The sequence below is a fragment of the Apium graveolens genome, chromosome 7, assembly GCF_009905375.1.
Source record: "Apium graveolens cultivar Ventura chromosome 7, ASM990537v1, whole genome shotgun sequence".
Taxonomy (NCBI): domain Eukaryota; kingdom Viridiplantae; phylum Streptophyta; class Magnoliopsida; order Apiales; family Apiaceae; genus Apium; species Apium graveolens.
Genome location: NC_133653.1, coordinates 53,381,672 through 53,402,261, shown reverse-complemented (window position 1 = coordinate 53,402,261; position 20,590 = coordinate 53,381,672). Strand labels below are relative to the sequence as shown.

The following is a 20,590-nucleotide window of genomic DNA, read 5'->3' as shown; positions in this document are numbered from 1 at the left end:
TATCAAAACAGCAACCTCGTTGCGAATATAAAATACACCCCAGAGCCGGATCCTTTAGATTTTTGAACGAGTATTCAAGTCCCCTTCAAAAGGGAGATCTTAAATTTTAAAACGAGTTTTGGGATCCGCTCTAAACTTTAAAAGTCATTTTGAAGACTCGAAAACATTTTTAAGAATGTTTGTGGTACTGCTGATTTATTCAAATAAATCAGTCCCAATATATTAGAAAATATCTGAATAATATTATTTAAATAATATTCCCAAAAAGGATAATCTCTATAAAAATAATCGAAGTAGAAGTGTTAAACTCATACTTGAAATGGGTATTAAATAACCAAAGATATACTTATACGAAAGTACTATCTTTATTTGAATAATCAAAAAAAATAAGTTTGATTATCGAAACATTATTCTTTAATAAAATAAAGAATATTACTTAGTAAATAATCGGAGTCATAAGTCCTCGAATGAATATTCAAAATAATATTCATTAATTAAATAAACGGAGTCATAAGCCTCCGAATGAATATTCAAAATAATATTCATTAATAAAATAAACGGAGTTATAAGCCCCCGAATGAATATTCGAAATAATATAAACTGAGTCATAAGTCCTCGAATGAATATTCAAGTAATATTCATTAAATAATATAAACTTATCGAATAAACCTTATTCGATTAATAGTTTTGAAAACTATATCAATATATATATATAAATATATATATCATATACATGGGAACATCTACTCCCGGTTTTAGAAAAGGGTTCACCTTTGGGTCCCCTATACTCAGGGTATACGCAACTACTGCTTATCTCTAGCATAGGTATTATGCAACTAATAAGCATTTGAACCAACAGATATATATATCAAGAATATGAAACAGACATGCATATATACCATATCACATGCTACAATATATCGCAAGAATTTGCTAATAACAAATATGCATTTATCACAAGATCATGCATATACACATATACATCACAACAACAGTTATACGGGTAGAAAACTTGCCTGAGTGCTCCCGGATAGACTTAAGCTTAGAGTGGGTCCGATAACCTATGAACAACAACATAAGTTAGAATTAAACCCCGATCGCTTAAGAAACTAGACTTTAACCATTTAGAGTCCTAACGCTCGCTTTCGCGCTTAACGATTCACTTAAGTCGCTCGAGTACCCTCGGCCCCACCATTTTTAATAAATTAACCATTAAGGGTTTTAAGGTGATTCTTTCGCGAGTACCTTACCAACTGCCTAATCCACTTTACATAAATGTTTCATACCCCAATTAGTCATTTAAGGTCCTTAACCAAGGTTTCAAACTAAGGCGAGGGGTAATGGTTCGGTCGCGAAACGCCGTTACTTAAAACGGTCGTTTCTCCTAAACCGTACATCGGAATCAAACGAACTACATATCAAAACAAAGCTCGTAACATGAACTATCTAATCATGGCAATGGTCAAAACCTATCAGTGAGTTCACGGATCCTAATGTTAAGAACAAAAACAGCCTAAAGTAAATCGGACATTACGACGGCTATGTTTACGCGATTACCCAAATTTAAAACACTCCAATTCAACCCACAATCAATCCACAATCACAATCCAATCAAAACTCCATCCATACTACATCATAACAGCCCCAACAACTCAACATTAACAATTTATACTTATTCTTAAACTTGAATTTAACTACACTTAAGTTCATTAATCAACAATCCAAGAATTACCACTCCAAAACTTCACAAAACTAACTAATCTCTACATTCACAACAAGCAAGCCTCCCATGAATTAAAATCAACAAAACTAAACCTAATTACTCAAATAAAGTTAGGGTTTGGAGGGGTTATACCTTCCTTGGAGAGTGGAGAATCAAGAGAATGGCTTGGAATCACCCTTAAAGTCCTTATCCAAGCTTAAACTAAACAAAACTTCAAGAACAAAAATTTTAGTTCTTGAAAAACACTATTCACCATCTTCTTCCATGATTTTTAGGAAGAGATTGTGAAGGATTTAGGAGCTCAAACTTATAGGATATCCATAACTATGCATAAGGAGTCTTAGATAAATACCTTGCAATTTAACAAAGCTTGGAACTAGGTTTTTGATTTTTCTTTCTTTGAAAAAGAAGAAAAGCCGTGAGCAAAGATGAAGAATGGTGAAAAAAATTTGTTTTTTTGGTGAAAATGAAGTGTTGGCTTGGTTGGTTGACCTTTTGATTTGTTTTGTTACCTTTTTACCATGGTAATTTTTGTGTGGTTCTAATTCAACCAACAACACACTTGCTTGGTCATGCTTATGTCACCATGTGATGTCACCCTCCCTCCTTTGTCCTCTTCTCATTGGTTTGATGACATCATCCCCACTAATCTCGTTGATTAGCTTTTAATTATTTGGCTAATGACCGCTGATCTGTTATACGGTTCGCTTAACTTTCATTTTCGTTTATCGTTTGAGGGATCATACCCGGGATCTTATTACTTAGGTTCCCTTAACCTTTCTCAATACATTATATTTCTTTTATGATCCTCTATTAAAATCCTTGAATTTAAATCCTTTTTATCCTGTTACCTTATACTCAATTCTTTCGATATCTGGTGGATTTTTGGGAAAAATCAAAGTGTTCGGATTTGGATTCTGACGATCTTTACATACACTTATATACCACATAGAGTACTAATAATATCCCGGAAGATCAATAAAAGAACCCCTACATAGTGTGGCCTGAAAAGTTTTCTTATTCAGCATAATCAGCAAAACACTATTCATAAGGGTTTCAGAAATTTCAAAAAAATTGGGGTTATTACAGCATTTGTGGTGGTTTGAAGAGCAGAATTGTCTGATTTATTAGTTGGATCAGGGTTGTCTTGAAGTGGTTTGATCACAGTGCTTTGAAAATGCCCAAGATGGCATGCCTAATCTTGAACTAGAACCTACTTCTCCCCCTATGTCCAATGGCTCTTCTTCACTATCTCCACCTTCACCTCCAAAGAAGTCTTCTGAACCACCAGTCTCATAATCAACATCACCAGTTGTAGAGAGCAAAGCTGTGATGGCATCCTTAGCTCTTAGCATTTACTGTGTGGTTTGCACCAAGTTGAGCATCCTTTTTGTATTGTCATTGCCCTGTTCAGCTAGAAGTTGATATGCTGGAACAGGGTGAGTAAATGTATCAACATCAAGGGAAGTAGAATCTATAACAGCTTGAGGTTGCTAAGATAGTCCCTCCCTGTCTGCATCCTGGATATTCATTAACTCACTTGCAATGACATCCACCCTTATAGCTCTTGTACCTACATTTCTCTCATAATCTCTCTTTTGTTGCATCAAGGTCTCACCTTGGCTCCCCACCCTCACACCCTCACCTTCACCATCTAAGGGGGGACTCCACACACTCTCTTTTGCCAATCCTGAAGAACTGGATTGCATATTTTCACTCTTTTCCTCTCCTTTTTCCTGGGAGCAACCCAGACTCCCACTCATAATACTCTCTTCCCTCAATCCTAGGAGTGATTGTACTACTACTAAGTCTTCTACACTTGAAATAATTGATGAAATTTAAAGTTGTACAGAGACACTCGACGGATAAGGGATATCCGTCGGGTTAGCAGTTTGACTATCCGACGAATAACTGTTGTTAAGCTTATCCATCGGGATACAATCACTACTCGATGGATGAACAATATCCATCGAGAGAGTAGGAATAAATGAGTTAGGAGTGGAAACTATTATGGACTCTGTACAGATTGATGAGAATTTTGGCACAGATGTCTCAACGGTTCCTGAAAGGATTGGCAAGTGAGCCAACAAATCATCCAAAAGATGATGCTCACTTGCACTAGATTTTGGATTCCCCAACAGAGTTAAAGAAGGGGAATTAGGAATTAATGTGTTGATCATATCCACATCCAGAGAGTTTGTGGGAGAATTTGGTGTTTGGGGTGCTTCTATAACTAAATATTTTGGCTGTGACTCCACATTTATTGGAGCCACGTCAAACTGACTTTGAGAAGGTGCAGTGACTGTGTCTTTAGCACCAGTTTGCACAGTATGTGAAACCTGTGCATCCCCAAGGGTTTTTGGTTTCTTCTTTCTAGTATAGGTTTGGGGTGAGCTTATGTCCCTTACCCTTTTGGCCTGTGCTCTTGGATGAGAGCTTTGTTCAATAGTTACATCCTTTTGGGAGGATGCAACTAGCAATGAGCTTATTTCCTTATAAAGCACTGTAGTCTATTGGGAAACTGCAGTATGGCTAGGCTGGGCAACACTCACCTTTCCAACCTTATCCTTAGGGTTTCTTTGATGTTCACCCTGTCCCTCACCTACCCTACCCACCTTCACACTCCCCTTTTTTGATTTGGTGGATTTTACAACTGGCATCTTTTGAGAGATACAAGAGGGGGCTTTCTTTGACTTGGATTTAGAAATTTTGGATTTGGCAGCTTGGGTAGGCAACTGTTGGGTCATTGACACAGTTGCCATAGCTACACTAGATTGCAAAGAAATTTGTGAGGTTGGAATAGTAGAGACAGATGAACTTACCTCACTTACCTGAGGTGCTTCCATTACAGGGAAATAGAAGAGTGGCACCTCTTTGTGATGGTTTGCCATGTTTAAATCTGCAATAATTCTTCTCTCTTGAACCCAACAATCTAATTTGTTGGTTGGGTTCTCAAGCATAATTCCCTCAGAGAGGTGGTTAGCTAACATCATGAAAAATCTAGCATAGTAAACATTTTTACCCCTCTTATTTAACTCACCTAGCTTAAACCCCAACTCAAATAAAACAAGGTCACTAAAGTTAAAGAACTTATCAGTGACAAGCATGTAAAGCATGTTAAGCATTGATATATTGACATAATCAAAATTACTGATTTTACCAGAAAAGACCTTAGTAACTGCATCACATAGATAACTTCATTCTTTTCTAGGACCCAACCTCCTAATTTCACTTAACTTAGAAGTAGAGAGTGCATAGTTCATGGAGTTAAGCATGTTAATTATGTCAGTGTCTGTGAGTGGTGAAGTTACAGTATTATCAGAAATTTTGAAACATGCTTTAACAACATCACTGTTAATACAGAATTCATTACCTTTAATAGTGAGTGTAATGGTTTTATCAGTTGAGTTGTACACAGCAGTTGACCACATTTCTTCAACAACCTCACAAAAGATGGTAGGTGATTCCAGCATGGCATAGTTGAGTTTGCAGTTCATCACAAAATCCATCATTTTGTGGTAGTCTCTAGACTGTTGAATCCCCTTATTTACTAAAGCCGTGAAGTTGTTCTTCTCATAGATGAATCCAGTTTGTGACATGATCTTGACTACCGGTGCCATTGTTAGAGAGTGGAAATTGCAGAGATAGAGATGATAATTGCTTTTGAGAAATTGAGAATTTTGAGCAGATGATTTGAGAATGATAAAAGAAAAGTAATAGAAATGAATTAAGATTTTATACTATCTCAAAAATAACTGTCAAAAATAATAAAGTAAAATAAAGTAACCAATAAGAATTGCCCAAAATAACCGTTTAAAAATAAACTGTAAAAATTTCTTCAATTATCCGTCGTGTTATACTTATAAACTGTAAGTATACTCGATGGATAAAGTTCAGAGAATTAACGGCTAAGATTCAGACAATTCGACGGATGAGGATAAATCAGTTATCCGTCGAGTCATAAAATATTCCAGAAAAGTAATTGATTTTATTGACAAAATGTATACCGACGGATGATCAAACTCGATGGATAATGATCATCCGTCGAGATGTAAATTTTGACTTAGCCAAAATTTCATCCAAGACTAAAAAAAATCAATTAAGTTTCTGGCTGCATTACAACTTGCAAACAATCTATAAGGATTCAAGAGAAATTTAACATACCTAACTCACTTACCAACCTTGAAAAGGTGGATTCATCCAGTGGCTTGGTAAATATATCTGCAAGCTGCTTTTCACTTGGAACGAAGTGTAGCTCCACAGTACCATTCATTACATGTTCCCTTATGAAGTGGTACTTGATGTCTATGTGCTTTGTTCTTGAATGTTGCACTGGATTTTCAGTGATGGCAATTGCACTTGTGTTATCACAGAAAATAGGAATTATTTCCACTTGTAGACCATAGTCTAGCAATTGGTTTTTCATCCACAAAATTTGTGCACAGCAACTGCCAGCAGCAATATATTCAGATTCAGCTGTAGAAGTAGAAACTGAATTTTGCTTTTTACTGAACCAGGACACAAGCTTGTTTCTTACAAATTGGCAGGTTCATGTTGTACTTTTTCTATCAATTCTACAACCTGTATAATCTGCATCTAAATAACCAGTTAGATCAAAACCAGAATCTCTAGGATACCAAATGCCAAGTTTTGGTGTTCCCTTGAGATATCTGAAAATCCTCTTAATAGCTACTAAGTGAGATTCTCTAGGATCAGCCTGAAATCTAGCACACAAATATGTAGCAAACATTATATCTGGCCTACTAGCTGTTAAGTACAGAAGTGAGCCAACCATGCCCCTATAACTTGAAATATCCACAGACTTTTCAGTAGTGTTTAATTCAAACTTAGTTGCAGTGGCCATGGGAGTTTTTGCAGATGTACAATCCATTAGATCAAACTTCTTTAAAAGATCATAAATGTATTTAGTTTGACTAATGAATATTCCATCACTAACTTGCTTAACTTGCAACCCAAGAAAGTAAGTTAGTTCTCCCATCATATTCATTTCATACTTACTTTGCATCAATTTGGCAAACTTTTTGCAAAGTTTTTCATCTGTAGAGCCAAAAATAATGTCATCTACATAAATTTCAACAAGTATTCTAGAGCCATTAACATTTCTAAAGAAAAGAGTTTTGTCTACAGTACCTCTAGTGAAGTGATTCTCTAAAAGAAACTTTGACAAGGTGTCATACCAGGCTCTAGGTGCTTGCTTCAGTCCATAAAGTGCTTTCAAAAGATAGTAAACATATTCTGGAAAATTTGGATCTTCAAAACCAGGAGGCTGACTGACATAGACTTCCTCCTCCAAATCTCCATTCAGAAAGGCACTTTTGACATCCATTTGATAGACTTTGAAATTGGCATGGGCTGCATAGGCTAAGAAGATTCTGATGGCTTCAAGTCTTGCAACAGGAGCAAATGTTTCATCAAAATTTATTCCTTCTTGTTGACAATAGCCCTTAGCAACCAATCTAGCTTTGTTCCTGACTACTGTGCCATTTTCATCCATCGTGTTTCTGAATACCCATTTGGTGTCTATTGCATTCTTTTCTTTAGGTTTGGGCACCAGCTTCCATACCTTATTCCTCTCAAATTGGTTTAGCTCCTCCTGCATAGCTAAAATCCAATCAGGATCCAACAAAGCTTCTTCTACCTTCTTTGGTTCTTCCTTGGAAAGAAAGCTGTTGTATAGACATTCTTCTTGAGTTGCTCTCCTTTTTTGAACTCTAGAAGATACATCACCAATTATAAGCTCAAAGGGGTGATCATTTGTCCATTTCCTTTATTGAGGTAGATTAGCTCTAGATGAAGAGGCCTCATTGTTGTCTTGATGTGTGATTGAGTTTTGATTGCTAGAAACTCCCCCTGAGTAAATGGATCTTTGATTTGAGAAAGGGGAACTTTCTGTAAGTGATCTATCCTGACTTCCAGCTTCTTTTGATGACCCGACGAATGGTGAGTTTTGAGTACCGACGGATGAAGTTGGTTGTCTCCCGACGGATAAAGCAGACTGTCTCCTGACGGATGAAGCATTTTGCAACTCGACAGATGTTGAATTTTGTGCTTCATTGGTAGTGGATTTTTCTGCATTATCCTTTGATACTGTTTCTTGATCACTTTCATCATCACTGTCATTACTAACCATCTCCACATTGTCAAATTTGAGGCTCTCATGGTAATCTCCATCTTGCAGTCCTTCAATCTTTTTATCATCAAACACAACATGTATTAATTCCACAATAATATTGGTTCTTAGATTGTAGACTAGACTCTATATGCTTTACCAACAGCATATCCAACAAAAATTCCTTCATCTGATTTAGCATCAAACTTCCCATTCTGATCAGTTTGATTTCTCAAGATATAACATTTGTAGCCAAAGACATGAAGAAAATTTAGAGTTGGCTTCTTGTTCTTGAATAATTGATAAGGAGTCATGCATTTTGCTTGATTAACTAGAGAAATATTCTGAGTGTAGCATGCGGTGTTTACAGCTTCAGCCCAGAAATATGTTGGTAACTTAGACTCTTCAAGCATTGTCCTTGCAGCTTCAATAAGTGATCTGTTCTTCCTTTCTACTACTTCATTTTGTTGTGGAGTTCTTGCTGCTGAAAACTCATGCAAAATCTCATTTTCTTCACAAAGTGCTCTCATGATAGAATTCTTGAACTCAGTTCCATTATCACTCCTGATTCTTCTAACTTTGAAATCAGGATGATTATTGACTTGCCTTATATGATTGATGATGATTTCACTAGCCTCGTCTTCAGACTTTAGGAAATATGTCCAAGAGAACTTTGAGAAATCATCTGCAATTACTAGGCAAAATCTTTTCCTTGAGATGGACAACACATTGACTGGTCCAAATAAATCCATGTATAGCAGTTGCAAAGGTTCTTCAATTGTTGAATCAAGCTTCTTCCTGAATGATGCTTTGATCTGCTTTCCTTTTTGGCAGGCATCACACAATCCATCCTTAGAAAACTCCACTTGAGGAATGCCTCTAACCAGTTCTTTCTTTACAAGTTCATTCATGGTCTTGAAGTTTAGATGGGATAGCTTCTTGTGCCATAACCAACTTTCATCCTGACTTGCTTTGCTGAGAAGACAAGTAACAGATTTTGCATTTGATGAGTTGAAGTCAGCTAGGTACACATTTCCTTTTCTCACACCAGTGAGAACCACTTTGTTGCTTCTTTTGTTAGTCACAACACAAGCTTCTGAGTTGAAGGTTATTGAATTGCCTTTATCACAAAGCTGGTTGATACTCAACAAATTGTGTTTGAGACCATCCACTAAGGCAACCTCCTCAATGATGACATTGTCTTTTAAAATCAAGCCATATCCCACAGTATAACCCTTGCTGTCATCTCCAAAAGTAATGTTTGGGCCAGCTCTCTCCTTGAACTCTATGAGCATGGTAGAATCACCAGTCATGTGTCTTGAACAACCACTATCCAAGTACCATAGATTCTTTCTGTTTCCCTACATACATCAAAATCAAATCAAGTTGATTTTGGTAACCAAGTTTCCTTAGGTCCTGCCTTGTTAGCTTTCTTTTTCTGTTTCTTGGGCTTTATCTCATTTGACTTGGGGATTTCAGATTCATCCTTAGTCATTTGAGTTGAACCTTTGAAACCATTCATTATAACAGAATTATCATGCATATTTTGATTAACAGGAAATGGCATACTAAATGCAGCATAATAAGGATTAGGTGCAAATGGCATATTAGCAAACTGTGCATTCATATTCTGTGTAGACATAGCATTCATAGGCATAAAAGACATGGCATTTATGTTGGGAAAATGAGGTGGCACAGATATGGAAGTAGACACGGCAGTTTTGCAATTAACAGACAAATGATTTACACTACCACACTTGACACGGATTTTTCTAGGAGCATATTTATCAGGTGTGTAGTTGTTGTGCTTTTTAATTCCTACTTTACCATTTCTATTGTTTTTCTTTTTAGCCTCTATTTTAACTTCAATCTTTTCCAGTCTGTCACTCAATTGTTTGACAGTCATATGACCAACATTAGCCTTTTTCTCCTTCTTCACTTGACTGGATTCTCCTGGAACAAAATTCTTGGAAACTGATCCATATTTCTCATTTAACTTGGTAAGTTTGGCTTTACACACAGGTTTGCTCACAGGCGACGGATGAGGATTTATATCACTCGACGGATAACCCTTTTTGTTATCCGACGGATGACCCTCATCATCCGTTGAGTCTACATCTGTTAGCAATCCTTCAACCAAACTGGATTCCAGCTTCTCCTTATTCTTCTTCCAGGCTGCATCAGAAAAGGACTCAATACCTTGAACTTTGGTGATTTGAGCATGAACATCTCTAGATGTTTTCCATGCCTTAATCACCTCATGTTCGCGTTCAAGCTGCTTCTTCAAGATCTCTTCTTTCTTCAAGGACTCAGTTAATTCATCCTTAGCAATTTTACACTCAATTCTTAATTTTTCAAATTCAATGAACCGAGACTCTAGCACATTATTCCTCTCACTTAAAAACAAATTGTTTTCTTTGATTTTAGCATTTTCCTTAGTAAGAGACTTAAGTGTAACACGCAAATGATAAAAATCTGTAGACATGTCATTTATGGCATCATTACACTCAGCTTTAGATAGATGTGCAAGGTTAGTGGTGATTACCTGATTACTTGAAGAACTTGTCTCTGTTTCATCAGAGTTGGCCATTAGGGCTAGATTGACATAGCTGACATCCTCATCCTCATCCAGACCATCTGCTGCCCAGTCATTTTCTTGTGTAATGAAAGCCCTTTCCTTTTGTTTGAGCAATTCAAAATATTTCTGTTTATAATCCACAGGCTCAAACTTCTTTTTGTTGAAATCTGACTTTCTACACTCACTGGCAAAGTGCCCTGCCAAGCCACATTTGAAACATTTGAATTTAGATTTATCCACCATATTTCTATTTGGCTTGGCTGCTCCAAAGTTCTTCTTGAACTTGAGCTTGGCAAATCTTCTGGAAAGAAATGCTAGATGTTCATCAATATCTTCCATATCATTTTGGCTCAAAAAATCTTCATTTTCTGCTACCAGCCCCTTGCCCTTATTTTCACAGACCTTTGAAGTTGATTTAACAGCTTCCATCTTCATCTTCTTCTCTTTCTCTAACTCAGCAACTAGTGCAATGGATCCTCCTTTCTTCTTTCCTCTCTCCATCCTCTCATCTTGCTCTATATCAAGCTCATAAGTTTTCAGGATGCCATACAGTCTCTCCAAAGTAAACTCCTTGTAATCTTGTGAGTTTCTCAATGAGACTGTCATAGGTTTCCATTTCTTTGGAAGAGATCTAAGGAACTTAAGATTGGAGTATTTTGTCTGATAGACTCTTCCATGCAACTTCAGAGCATTTAGTAGTTTTTGAAATCTACTAAAGATGTCAGTGAGAGACACATTTTCTTCACTATGAAAATGCTCATATTGCTGAATGAGTAACTGCATCTTATTTTCCCTTACTTGCTCAGTGCCATCACAGATAATTTGTATAGTATCCCAAACTTCTTTGGCAGTTTTGCAATTGATGATGTTGTCAAACATGTCACCATCAACTCCATTGAACAGGATATTCATGGCCTTCTTATCTTTTCTGACTTATTCAATATCGTGATCAGACCATTCATGCCTTGGCTTGGGGACTGATGACTCATTTCCAGTTGCAGCTCGCATTGGTATATGAGGGCCTCTCTCTATGCAATCTACATAGGCCTCATCTTGAGAAAGTAAATGGAGATGCATTTTAACCTTCCAATGATGGTAATTATCTTTATCCAGAAAAGGAATCTTGACTCCAACATCCTTCTTGTTCATCTTGTTATTTTGTTGTGATCTTTAAACTCTTTGTTTATCAAGAGCTTGCTCTGATACCAATTGTTAGTCCCTAACAATGCAACAAGAATTACAGAAGGGGGGTTGAATGGAATTCTTGAAACTTTTTCTTGGTTTAAAAGTGTTCTAACTTAAAATATATATATGTGTGAATTGATTTGCAAAGTACGGAATAATAACTTGGAATGAATCAAAACACAAGTAATTAAAAATACAAGTCTTTAAAAACTTTCTGGTGGATTTGAATGTATCCACCAGGGATATATATTATTTCAAGAGAACTCTATGTAGCAAGATTTGCTCACAGCTGTTTATAAATTTGAACAACTAAGTTTACAGAGAAATGCTAAGAATACAGCTTACAAATGTTTCCCTAAGAATTTTCTTGCTTAGTGTTCTTGTTGTTCTATTTGCTACTTCCTGGTTTATATATCACCAAGATTACAAAGTAATAAGACAAGATAATAAAATAAAACCTATCAAGTCTAATATTATGCTGCTTCATTAATCTATTCCAGCATTTTTGAATATCTTCATAATAGCATGGAAATGGCAATGCTTCTTTATTCTCTAAAACCTAGTTGAATAGGCTTCCACATTCCTTTTTGCATACACTCGACGCATGTGACTGTGTTGTCACTGTCAACTGATGTTTGAATTGATTATCCGTCGGGTACATGATCATCCGTCGGGTTGCCTTGTTGATCATCCGTCGAGTGGCATTGTTGTTTATCCGTCGGGTAGCTATCTGGCACTTGACTTCACTTCATTTATGCAGAATTACAAGACATCATCTATGTACAATTAATCAACCTATTCTGCATATCTAATTAAAGTCAACATGACTTGAGTGCTACTACAGAAACTAAATAAGGTGTATGCAAAAATGTGCTACAGACTCATTATTACATAAGCTACTCACTCGATGGATAATTGATCATCATCCGTCGGGACTATATTGAGTCATCCGTCGGGACTATATTCTTTATCCGTCGAGTGCTACATTTTTCACTAAGTAAAATCTATTAAGGTGTTTTGTTAATGAGATCATCAAGTACACAACATATTCACAACAACAACTAACTTAAACCAATTACTACTTGAACACACAAGAACATAAAGGCTTAAAACCAACATCCTTCTATCAACTACATTTAACATCATTAGGCATTGTCTTTTTCCTCACTAACTGAGCTAAACCAACCATGAAAAACATATAATAACAGCAACACAAAATTACTTCATTCTTCAACTGTTTGATCTCCTCATTGTACTCATTTTGAGCAGTCACCACCTACATGATATGATCTTTATCCTTTCTTCTTATGTTCCTCAACAGACCGTTAATCACACATTTGCTTTGAGAACTTAAGTCCCACTCAGCCCATTTGGAGAAGTTGCAGGTTTGGATGGCACATGTTAAGAATCGATACCCCGGATTATACTCAGTCCATGACGTTTTCTCCGTTGTACAATTTTTGTAAAAACACTAATAGTTCATTATTAGGTTTGATTTGATTTGAATTTTGAGTTTTTTTTATTTGGGTGTGTTAAGATAAATTGTACACACATATATACATGTATATACATAGAATATAGACGTTGCAATATGAACGACCCAATTTGCCTTTTTCTACGATTAACGGCTCTAACATCGTTCACGCAAGTCTTTTTTCTGTTTTAAAAAGATTTATCCGGCCACTCAAATGCTGAATGAAATAATTTGACAACCAGAGTACAAATTTAAAATAGTACAGGCCACCAAATGCAATTTACTTTATAATTATTATATATGATATAAAATACATCTCGGGATATAAACTAATTTTTTTTAATTTAAATAGTGATATTTAAACTGTCAGTGCACAATTTTTTAAAAATAATCTTTTTACAAAAATGGACTTATTTCAGAACCGATGGAGTAAAATTATGCAAGACTAGAATCCTTCATCATTCGGGCGAATGATGAAACATAACTCTACAGTCTGCGATCCATAGTTTCTCATTTCGTCAACCTGTCGCCTGTCGGCCGTAAGTACGATCTATCATTATCCGAATCTTTCTTTTAGAACCCAGCACATGCATGTATGTAAAAGTCTTTCACCGTAAATGCTACTTTAAGTAATTAACTACTCCTTCCTGTTAAATATTTTGTACGTATTTTGAGATTTTTATAAAATATAGTTTGATAATATTTTTTTTAACTTTTTTTAATAAAAATTTAAATATTAAATTTTTATTCAGAAAAAAAAATTTTAAAAAATATTATGGAATTATGTTTTAAATAAGTATTGAAAAACGTACTGAAAAATAAGGTATAGAATTCAATGGGATAGAGAGGGTAACAATTTACTTCATTAATTTTTTCAAATATAGTTAACATATAATTTGATTAATTTTTCACATAACAAAATTAGAAACCCGATTATTAATTTATTACATTTAATTTTTCTTTGTAGATTGCATGTATTATCCAAATCAATAAACACCATTCAATGGCTATATACAAGAAAAAGACAAAAGCTATACATACAAAAAACAAATGTAAAAAAATAAAATCGTCTATTTTTCAAATATCCATTTTTTTTTGTAGAAAAATGGATTCCGAATATTGGACCTCTCGGCTAGCGGCGGCCAAGCGTCATTTCATTCACCACCACCAACATAACAACAACAACAACAACAATCGTCTCTCCTCCTCCTCCTCCTCTCATATGGGTATTTATTTTATTTAATTCCATTTTATTCATTCTTTTTTATAAATTTTAAATGGTTTTTTTATTAACTATTGTTCTTTTGATCAGATCGTTTAAACATGGATGATTTTGTTGATGTTGAAGAAGAGGGTCGTCCTGATTTTCCATGCCCTTACTGTTATGATGAATATGATTTAGCTTCTCTTTGTTTGCATCTTAAAGATGACCATCCTTCTGAGTCTAGAGTCACTGTGAGTCTTCTTTTTATTCTTTTTTTCTTTGTTATTGTCATTTTCTTGAGGATTGTTATGTTGTAAAGTTTTCATTTTTGTGCTTAATTATTAGATTTTTATGATCTTTTTGGCTGTTTTTATTAATATATGCTAAATTTAATGAGAATGGTAAAGATATTGTTTGTGTGTTATAAAGTTTTGATCTTTGAGCTTAATTTATGGTTGTTATGTGATCTTATTGGCTCTTGTTATTTATTTTGATCAAGGCTCGAAAAGAAATTTATTATTTTGTTTATGTGTTTCTGTATTTTGGATTTCGGCTTGTGCTGATATGATTTGATCGATGTTAGTGAAGTTTATGTTGAGGTGTTTAGAAGGCCGGAGCTAAGGATTTTTGTCAAGGGTCTGAGTTTATGGTTTTAAATATATTAATTTGCTACTTTGTTGAAGATTACCTGCATAAATTTAGATAGCAACAATCTCATTTTTCATTGAATGATCAACTTCTTACCAACAGAGATTTTTGATAGTTTACTAAATCAGGGAAAGCTAGTCATCTGAGGCATTTTGATTAAAGTCTTAGGTTTAATCTGGGAGAAGCAGGGAATATTTCACTTTGGCCTCAATTATGTTTGTGAATAATTAATTACCATTATCACTGTATAGAGCGGAAGCTAGTGGCTAGGTTATGATTGCTGCAAATATATAAACACACACATGATGATTTAAATTGCAATTAGCATAACAAGAGTGCTTGAGTTACAAGGATCTGTCAAGAATATCACAAGTCATAAAAAGTGAATAAGATGATAGATTATATGCTTGCAAGTGCACAGAAAGGAGGAAGTTATGGTGTTTTATCATTGTTAGGACTCTGAAGTAGATATTCACCTTATCTTTCTCTTCCAATTTTATTCATTTAGTTGAGGACCTTGGCGATTCTTTTCACAAGCTAAAGCAATTGGCAGAACAAAACTTCATCTTTTCCATCCATATCTTTTTGCATCAATCTCAAAACTCACAAATGTCGTGCAAGCTTACTAATAGAACCTTCTCATGTTTCATGACGTACACTGCTTTTTCTGTGTTGACTGATATGCTAAGTTACCCGGACTCTTCAATTTTTCCCTTATACCCGTGTCTACCGGACATGACATGGGTGTGCGTATGGGATCTGAGTCGGATCCTTTAGATGGAAACCGGACACTTTAACCTTAAGAAATCTAGTTCAAAATGATTTATAAGGCCTAACAACAACTTAATCATCTCAATTCCAGCGAGGGATGTCTATAAATTACTATTTTCATGTTATCATTTTGATTTATGTTATAAATATGACATAAAACAATTATTTATATGTTTACTTTATGTGGTAGAAGACACAAATTTAAAATGTAATGTATAAAAAGTAGGTATAATATCACTTATGTGAAGTTATATGCCGAATCCTCGCACCTGTGTCCAATATCGGATCCATATCCACGAATTCTAATTTTTTAAAAACTAAGAGTCTAACACTTGAATCTGCACCCGTACCCGAGTCCGGGTAACTTAGCTGATATGCACTTAAGTAATATAAGAGGCAGAAATTTTCATAGGCAATATTGCTTCGACGTACTTGTACAAAAATATATTTTAGAGCTTTTCTACTTTCTTTATTATATATGGTGGGAAACATTTTTTATTTAGTTGGTTCACCAGAAGTTCTGATTGGAAGGTACCGATTAGCCCTAGTTCCTTTTTCTGCAAGTTTTTTTTCATTGAATAGGTGCAATGGAATAATGTCATGTATAGTTAGAAGCTAAGCGAATTTTTTGGAGAGTGAAATCATTTTAAAGTTATAAAAAACATTGTTATTGATTTTTTCAAAGATCGTAGGGTTCCTACTTCTTACCACCAATTGTTGTTTTAACTAACAAAGCATCCGCAATTTCTTTGTAGGTTTGTCCTGTCTGTTCTGTTAAAGTTGCAAGGGATATGTTAACTCATATAAGGATGCAACATGGGCACTTGCTTAAGATATCCTTTGGAATGGAAATTGTTAAAATTTGTAGCTTTCCCTTGTGATATAATTAGAATGCATATATATAACAGTAAATAGGTCTGATAGCTCATTTCTTTGCCTTATACAAGTGTTCTCCTTAATTGACCAATACTTGCAGAGGCGCCGTAGATTAAGTAGAGTTGCAGTTACTGACAGTCAGACATTGTCTCTTTTGGGGAGAGATCTCCGTGAGGCCCATTTGCAGGTGCTTTTAGGAGGTGGTGCCTATCGATCTAGTACTGTAGCCCCATCTGCTGCAGCCACTGATCCTCTACTTTCATCGTTAATTATGAACTACCCTACTTCTGAAGCTGAAGAGATTACAAAAGCAGTAACCTCATGTACTGAGGATTCATCCACAAAGATTACGGGGTCACAACATTTATGGAAATCAAGGTATATAAATTTGTCCTGTTGTACCTCCCTTTTTTATTGTTTACTCTGTTTATACTGCAGTTTGCTCATGAGCGAAAAAAGTTCAGCAAAGCTGATAAACTAATTCAAATTGTACCTCCATTTGGTAAGGACTAGTACCGGAGAAGCTCAAAATAAACTATCCGTGTATTACATAAAATCCGTTGGAATCACTATTATATGTAGATTAACAAAATAAATATATTTGTAACATTCTCAGTGTCTCGATTTTATTACTATAACTACTTTAGGGTCTCAGTATTTCACCATATCTGCTGTTGTACAAGGGTAGACATGATACATTGTTTGGCTTTCATGTGCATTTGTCAGAATGTTAAACATAGTATATTGATGATTATGTCAGAGTATAGCTTTTGAGTCAATTTTGTGCCACCTAGGGCATTGTACATATTGCCGTTCATATTCTTAATTATCTATATGTAAAGAATTTTGACCCTGTTTCCACCCTGCAGTTTTGATCCGTCATTAAGTATTGAAGAGCGACAGAAACGAATCAGTCAGGATGCTAGAAAAGCAATGTTCATGCAAGATCTGGTTGTCTCAGCTCTGTTAGTTGAGTAACCAAAGATGAAAGTTCGTTATGCGAAGCAGACTTAGTTAGAGTTTTTCTGTGGTAAAGAGAGAACATGGTGCACTCTGGTTGTTTTCATTGCGGTTACTCGTGGGCATTGTGACAGAGCTTGTTTTCTAGTCTGCTCCAAGAACCAGAGTTCTACTGCATTACAGCAAAAGTTGGTCTTCATTTTATCTTAAAATTTACTTGTACAAGACATTTTATATTGTTTCAAGCATCATTACAGATGGATCCTTACTGGTCTTCTGACGATGCAGTTTACAACAAGAGAGAATCTAGAACCACGGATGTGATGGCATTATCGTCAGTATGATGGTAAGTTCATGTTTGGGGAACTAGAGAGATTACCAATGTAAGATCGAAAAACTATTTAGGCTACACAATTTGTTGTAATTTTTCTTATTGGAACAAATTTCATACTAAGATTATGTACTTCTATAGTGGAATTACATTTTAACCGATTTGTAGTATTCTTTTTTTATAGTTTATGTACTATAGTAATTTCCCTATTTGTATATAACTCCATATCTCATGCAAACATAATTTTATTATATACACGGATATATTTTAAAAAAATTGTAATTATACAATGAAGAAATGTTCCAAATAAAGTTGGGTAGACAAGTAAAAGAGTGATTGTTAAACAAAATCCTCTGATGCTATATTCTGCTTACTACAACATCAGAGTGTTGGAGTCGTTAACAACGTGCTTAAAAATCACAAAGCTAATGAAATAATACTCTATTATACGATCTACAAATAAAATCATTCCCTTTCTTATTTGATGTTGATATTGGAATCCTACATCTAGAATCGCACATGATAATGGATTTTAATTTTTTTTATATATCACATTCACATCTTCCTAGTAACGCCGAACATTTTTGGTACCACGCGTTTTATAAGGTAAGTCTCACACTCGTATGTAGAATCTTATGTTTCATGTTCAGTTCGGGATCCCTTTTTAATGTAATTAATATTATATAGAAAATAATATATCTTGGTCATAAATTGACATTTCTCCCAAAATTTTGTTGATTAATTAATGATAATGTGATTGAGAGGGGTGTAAACATGTCAATAATTAATTGTTAAGTTACTTAGCATTAGGTTTAAAAAAATGTGAAAGGGATGTACAATATCTTCTGTATATATTATTATTTCTTCCGTTCTATTTTATGCGATTTAATTTGATTAGCATATTTTTTAAAAATAATTTTAATATGAATCATATAAATAAAATAGTAAATATTAAAAATAAGTATATTATCCAAATATAAAATTGTGATAATTTTAAATAAATATTATAAATAAAAAATTCACGTGAGATGAGACGGAGGTATATATGTCAGAAAAGTAAATTATATGAATGCAGTTATTATTTGTTTCCATGACTCAAAATCTAAAAAGATTTAATTTTGTTTAGGTGAAGGGCCGGCTGGCGGCTGCTAAACGTGTGGGGCCGAACTAGGAAAATAGGGTCCACAGCTTCTACTACTGCCGTTGCTTCTGGATTGTCCCTTGCACCACTACGCAAACAAGAATTTCTACACAAAAATAGACACATGCCAGTTAGAAAGATTCGTATTCGTTGGCGGTTCCGTGTCACGCATCAGTCTTATTCGTCTTCGTCAAATAGGGTCCCTTTGTGTTCCCTGCTTCGACTGTTATATTATCGACTGTATTCTCATTGCATTCAAAACAAAAATCAAAAGAAAAGGACAAATCAATGTATGGCTGTTCTTAAAAGATGAACCGAGTGTACACACTGAAGCATTGAATTGAATTAGAACAGGACTCATTGATAGTTGGAAACGAGCCGGTAAGTAGGGAGGATAAAATAATATGATCCAATAGATATTTAATTTAAAATTTAGAGTTTTGAATAGAACGACTATGAAATTTTTGATTTAGATTTGGATTTCAATGTTACTAAACTCATACCTGATCGAAATCCGAAACTCAATTTAAATCCGAAATTTGATTAAAACCTGACAAATAAATAATATATTATACGAAGAATTTTAGATCTAAACATATAATTTACATATTTTTGGTATATTTTTCGTGTAATTGTAGATTAATGTCAAGATTATCACACTTTTTCGGTGAATAATAGTAACTCTTTATTTCAATATCAACTTTTGTTATTTTAGATGTATTTTTTAAGTATTTACTAGTAAAAAAATTATTTGTGATGGAATACTAAATATCATTTCTTTTAATGTGTTAAACTATTTATAAATTAATGTATTTTGATTTGATTTAATATTTAAATATAATTAATGGTCTTTGCATGTATAAATAATATAAATTTTGATTATTTTATTCGTAATTTTGAATAACCGGAAAATATTTTATCCGATCCAATCAGAAATTCGACAAATTTGAATTTGATAATTCAAAAATATTTGAATTAAAATTTGAATTTTACAATATCGAATTCGAATCTGACCCGTTGTCCTGCTCGTAGCTTTTGAATTTAGAGAACTGAAATGACTCAGTTATAACAACAGACCCACAAATACATGGATCATTTTTGTACACGTTTTCTAAAGCTAATCATCTGTCGCCACCGTTACAGTCATTTTCAACATTAAAATCTCGTGTGAATATTTTTTTATAAATTTAATTTCAAAACACTTGTTGTTGTGTTTCTCGCTCATTTACTGTAACTTTAAATTCAGATCTTATCAACTTTTAATGTGAATATGCGACAATTTTACACAATCGTATTGAGAATTTTCTAATATAATTGTAAATCCAAAATCATATATACCATTAATCACATAATTTCTATACCATAATTATTCTCTTCATAATTTATATTATAATAAATTTGCACAAACTCATTTTTTTCTTATATTATTATTCCAACTTCTATTATCTCCTATTTAATTTCATTTTATCACCTCCAACCCAACCAAAAATACATAAGTATGTCGGGCCGGTCCTTGTCTCTCCGACAAAACTTGATTTTAATTGATATTTATAAACTTAACATTAAAAG

The 20,590-nt window shown here is 34.4% G+C and overlaps 1 protein-coding gene across 3 annotated transcripts; it reads left to right on the top strand.

Annotated features, from left to right (window-relative positions):
• The first annotated feature begins 14,155 nt into the window (after positions 1–14,155).
• LOC141672489 (protein DEHYDRATION-INDUCED 19-like) lies at positions 14,156–18,041 on the top strand. Of its 3 annotated transcripts, XR_012555551.1 has the most exons (6): positions 14,156–14,316; positions 14,403–14,545; positions 16,469–16,567; positions 16,690–16,967; positions 17,459–17,737; positions 17,838–18,041. XR_012555551.1 is itself a non-coding variant. In XM_074479105.1 (5 exons), the coding sequence occupies exons 1-5, from the start codon at positions 14,196–14,198 to the stop codon at positions 17,565–17,567; spliced, it is 750 nt and encodes a 249-aa protein (XP_074335206.1). In that variant the 5' UTR covers positions 14,156–14,195; the 3' UTR covers positions 17,568–18,041. The 3 variants fall into 3 exon arrangements, 2 of the variants coding, with proteins under 2 accessions (XP_074335206.1, XP_074335208.1); XM_074479105.1 differs by having other exon boundaries at positions 17,459–18,041; XM_074479107.1 differs by lacking the exon at positions 16,469–16,567 and having other exon boundaries at positions 17,459–18,041.
• Positions 18,042–20,590: the final 2,549 nt, after the last annotated feature.

Excerpts from the sequence above, each read along its gene's own strand:
- LOC141672489 (XM_074479105.1), top strand. The coding sequence starts at position 14,196 with ATGGATTCCGAATATTGGACCTCTCGGCTAGCGGCGGCCAAGCGTCAT. Across the intron at positions 16,568-16,689 it reads TATCCTTTGGAATGGAAATT|AGGCGCCGTAGATTAAGTAG; the intron begins GTTAAAATTTGT and ends CAATACTTGCAG. Across the intron at positions 16,968-17,458 it reads CAACATTTATGGAAATCAAG|TTTTGATCCGTCATTAAGTA; the intron begins GTATATAAATTT and ends TCCACCCTGCAG.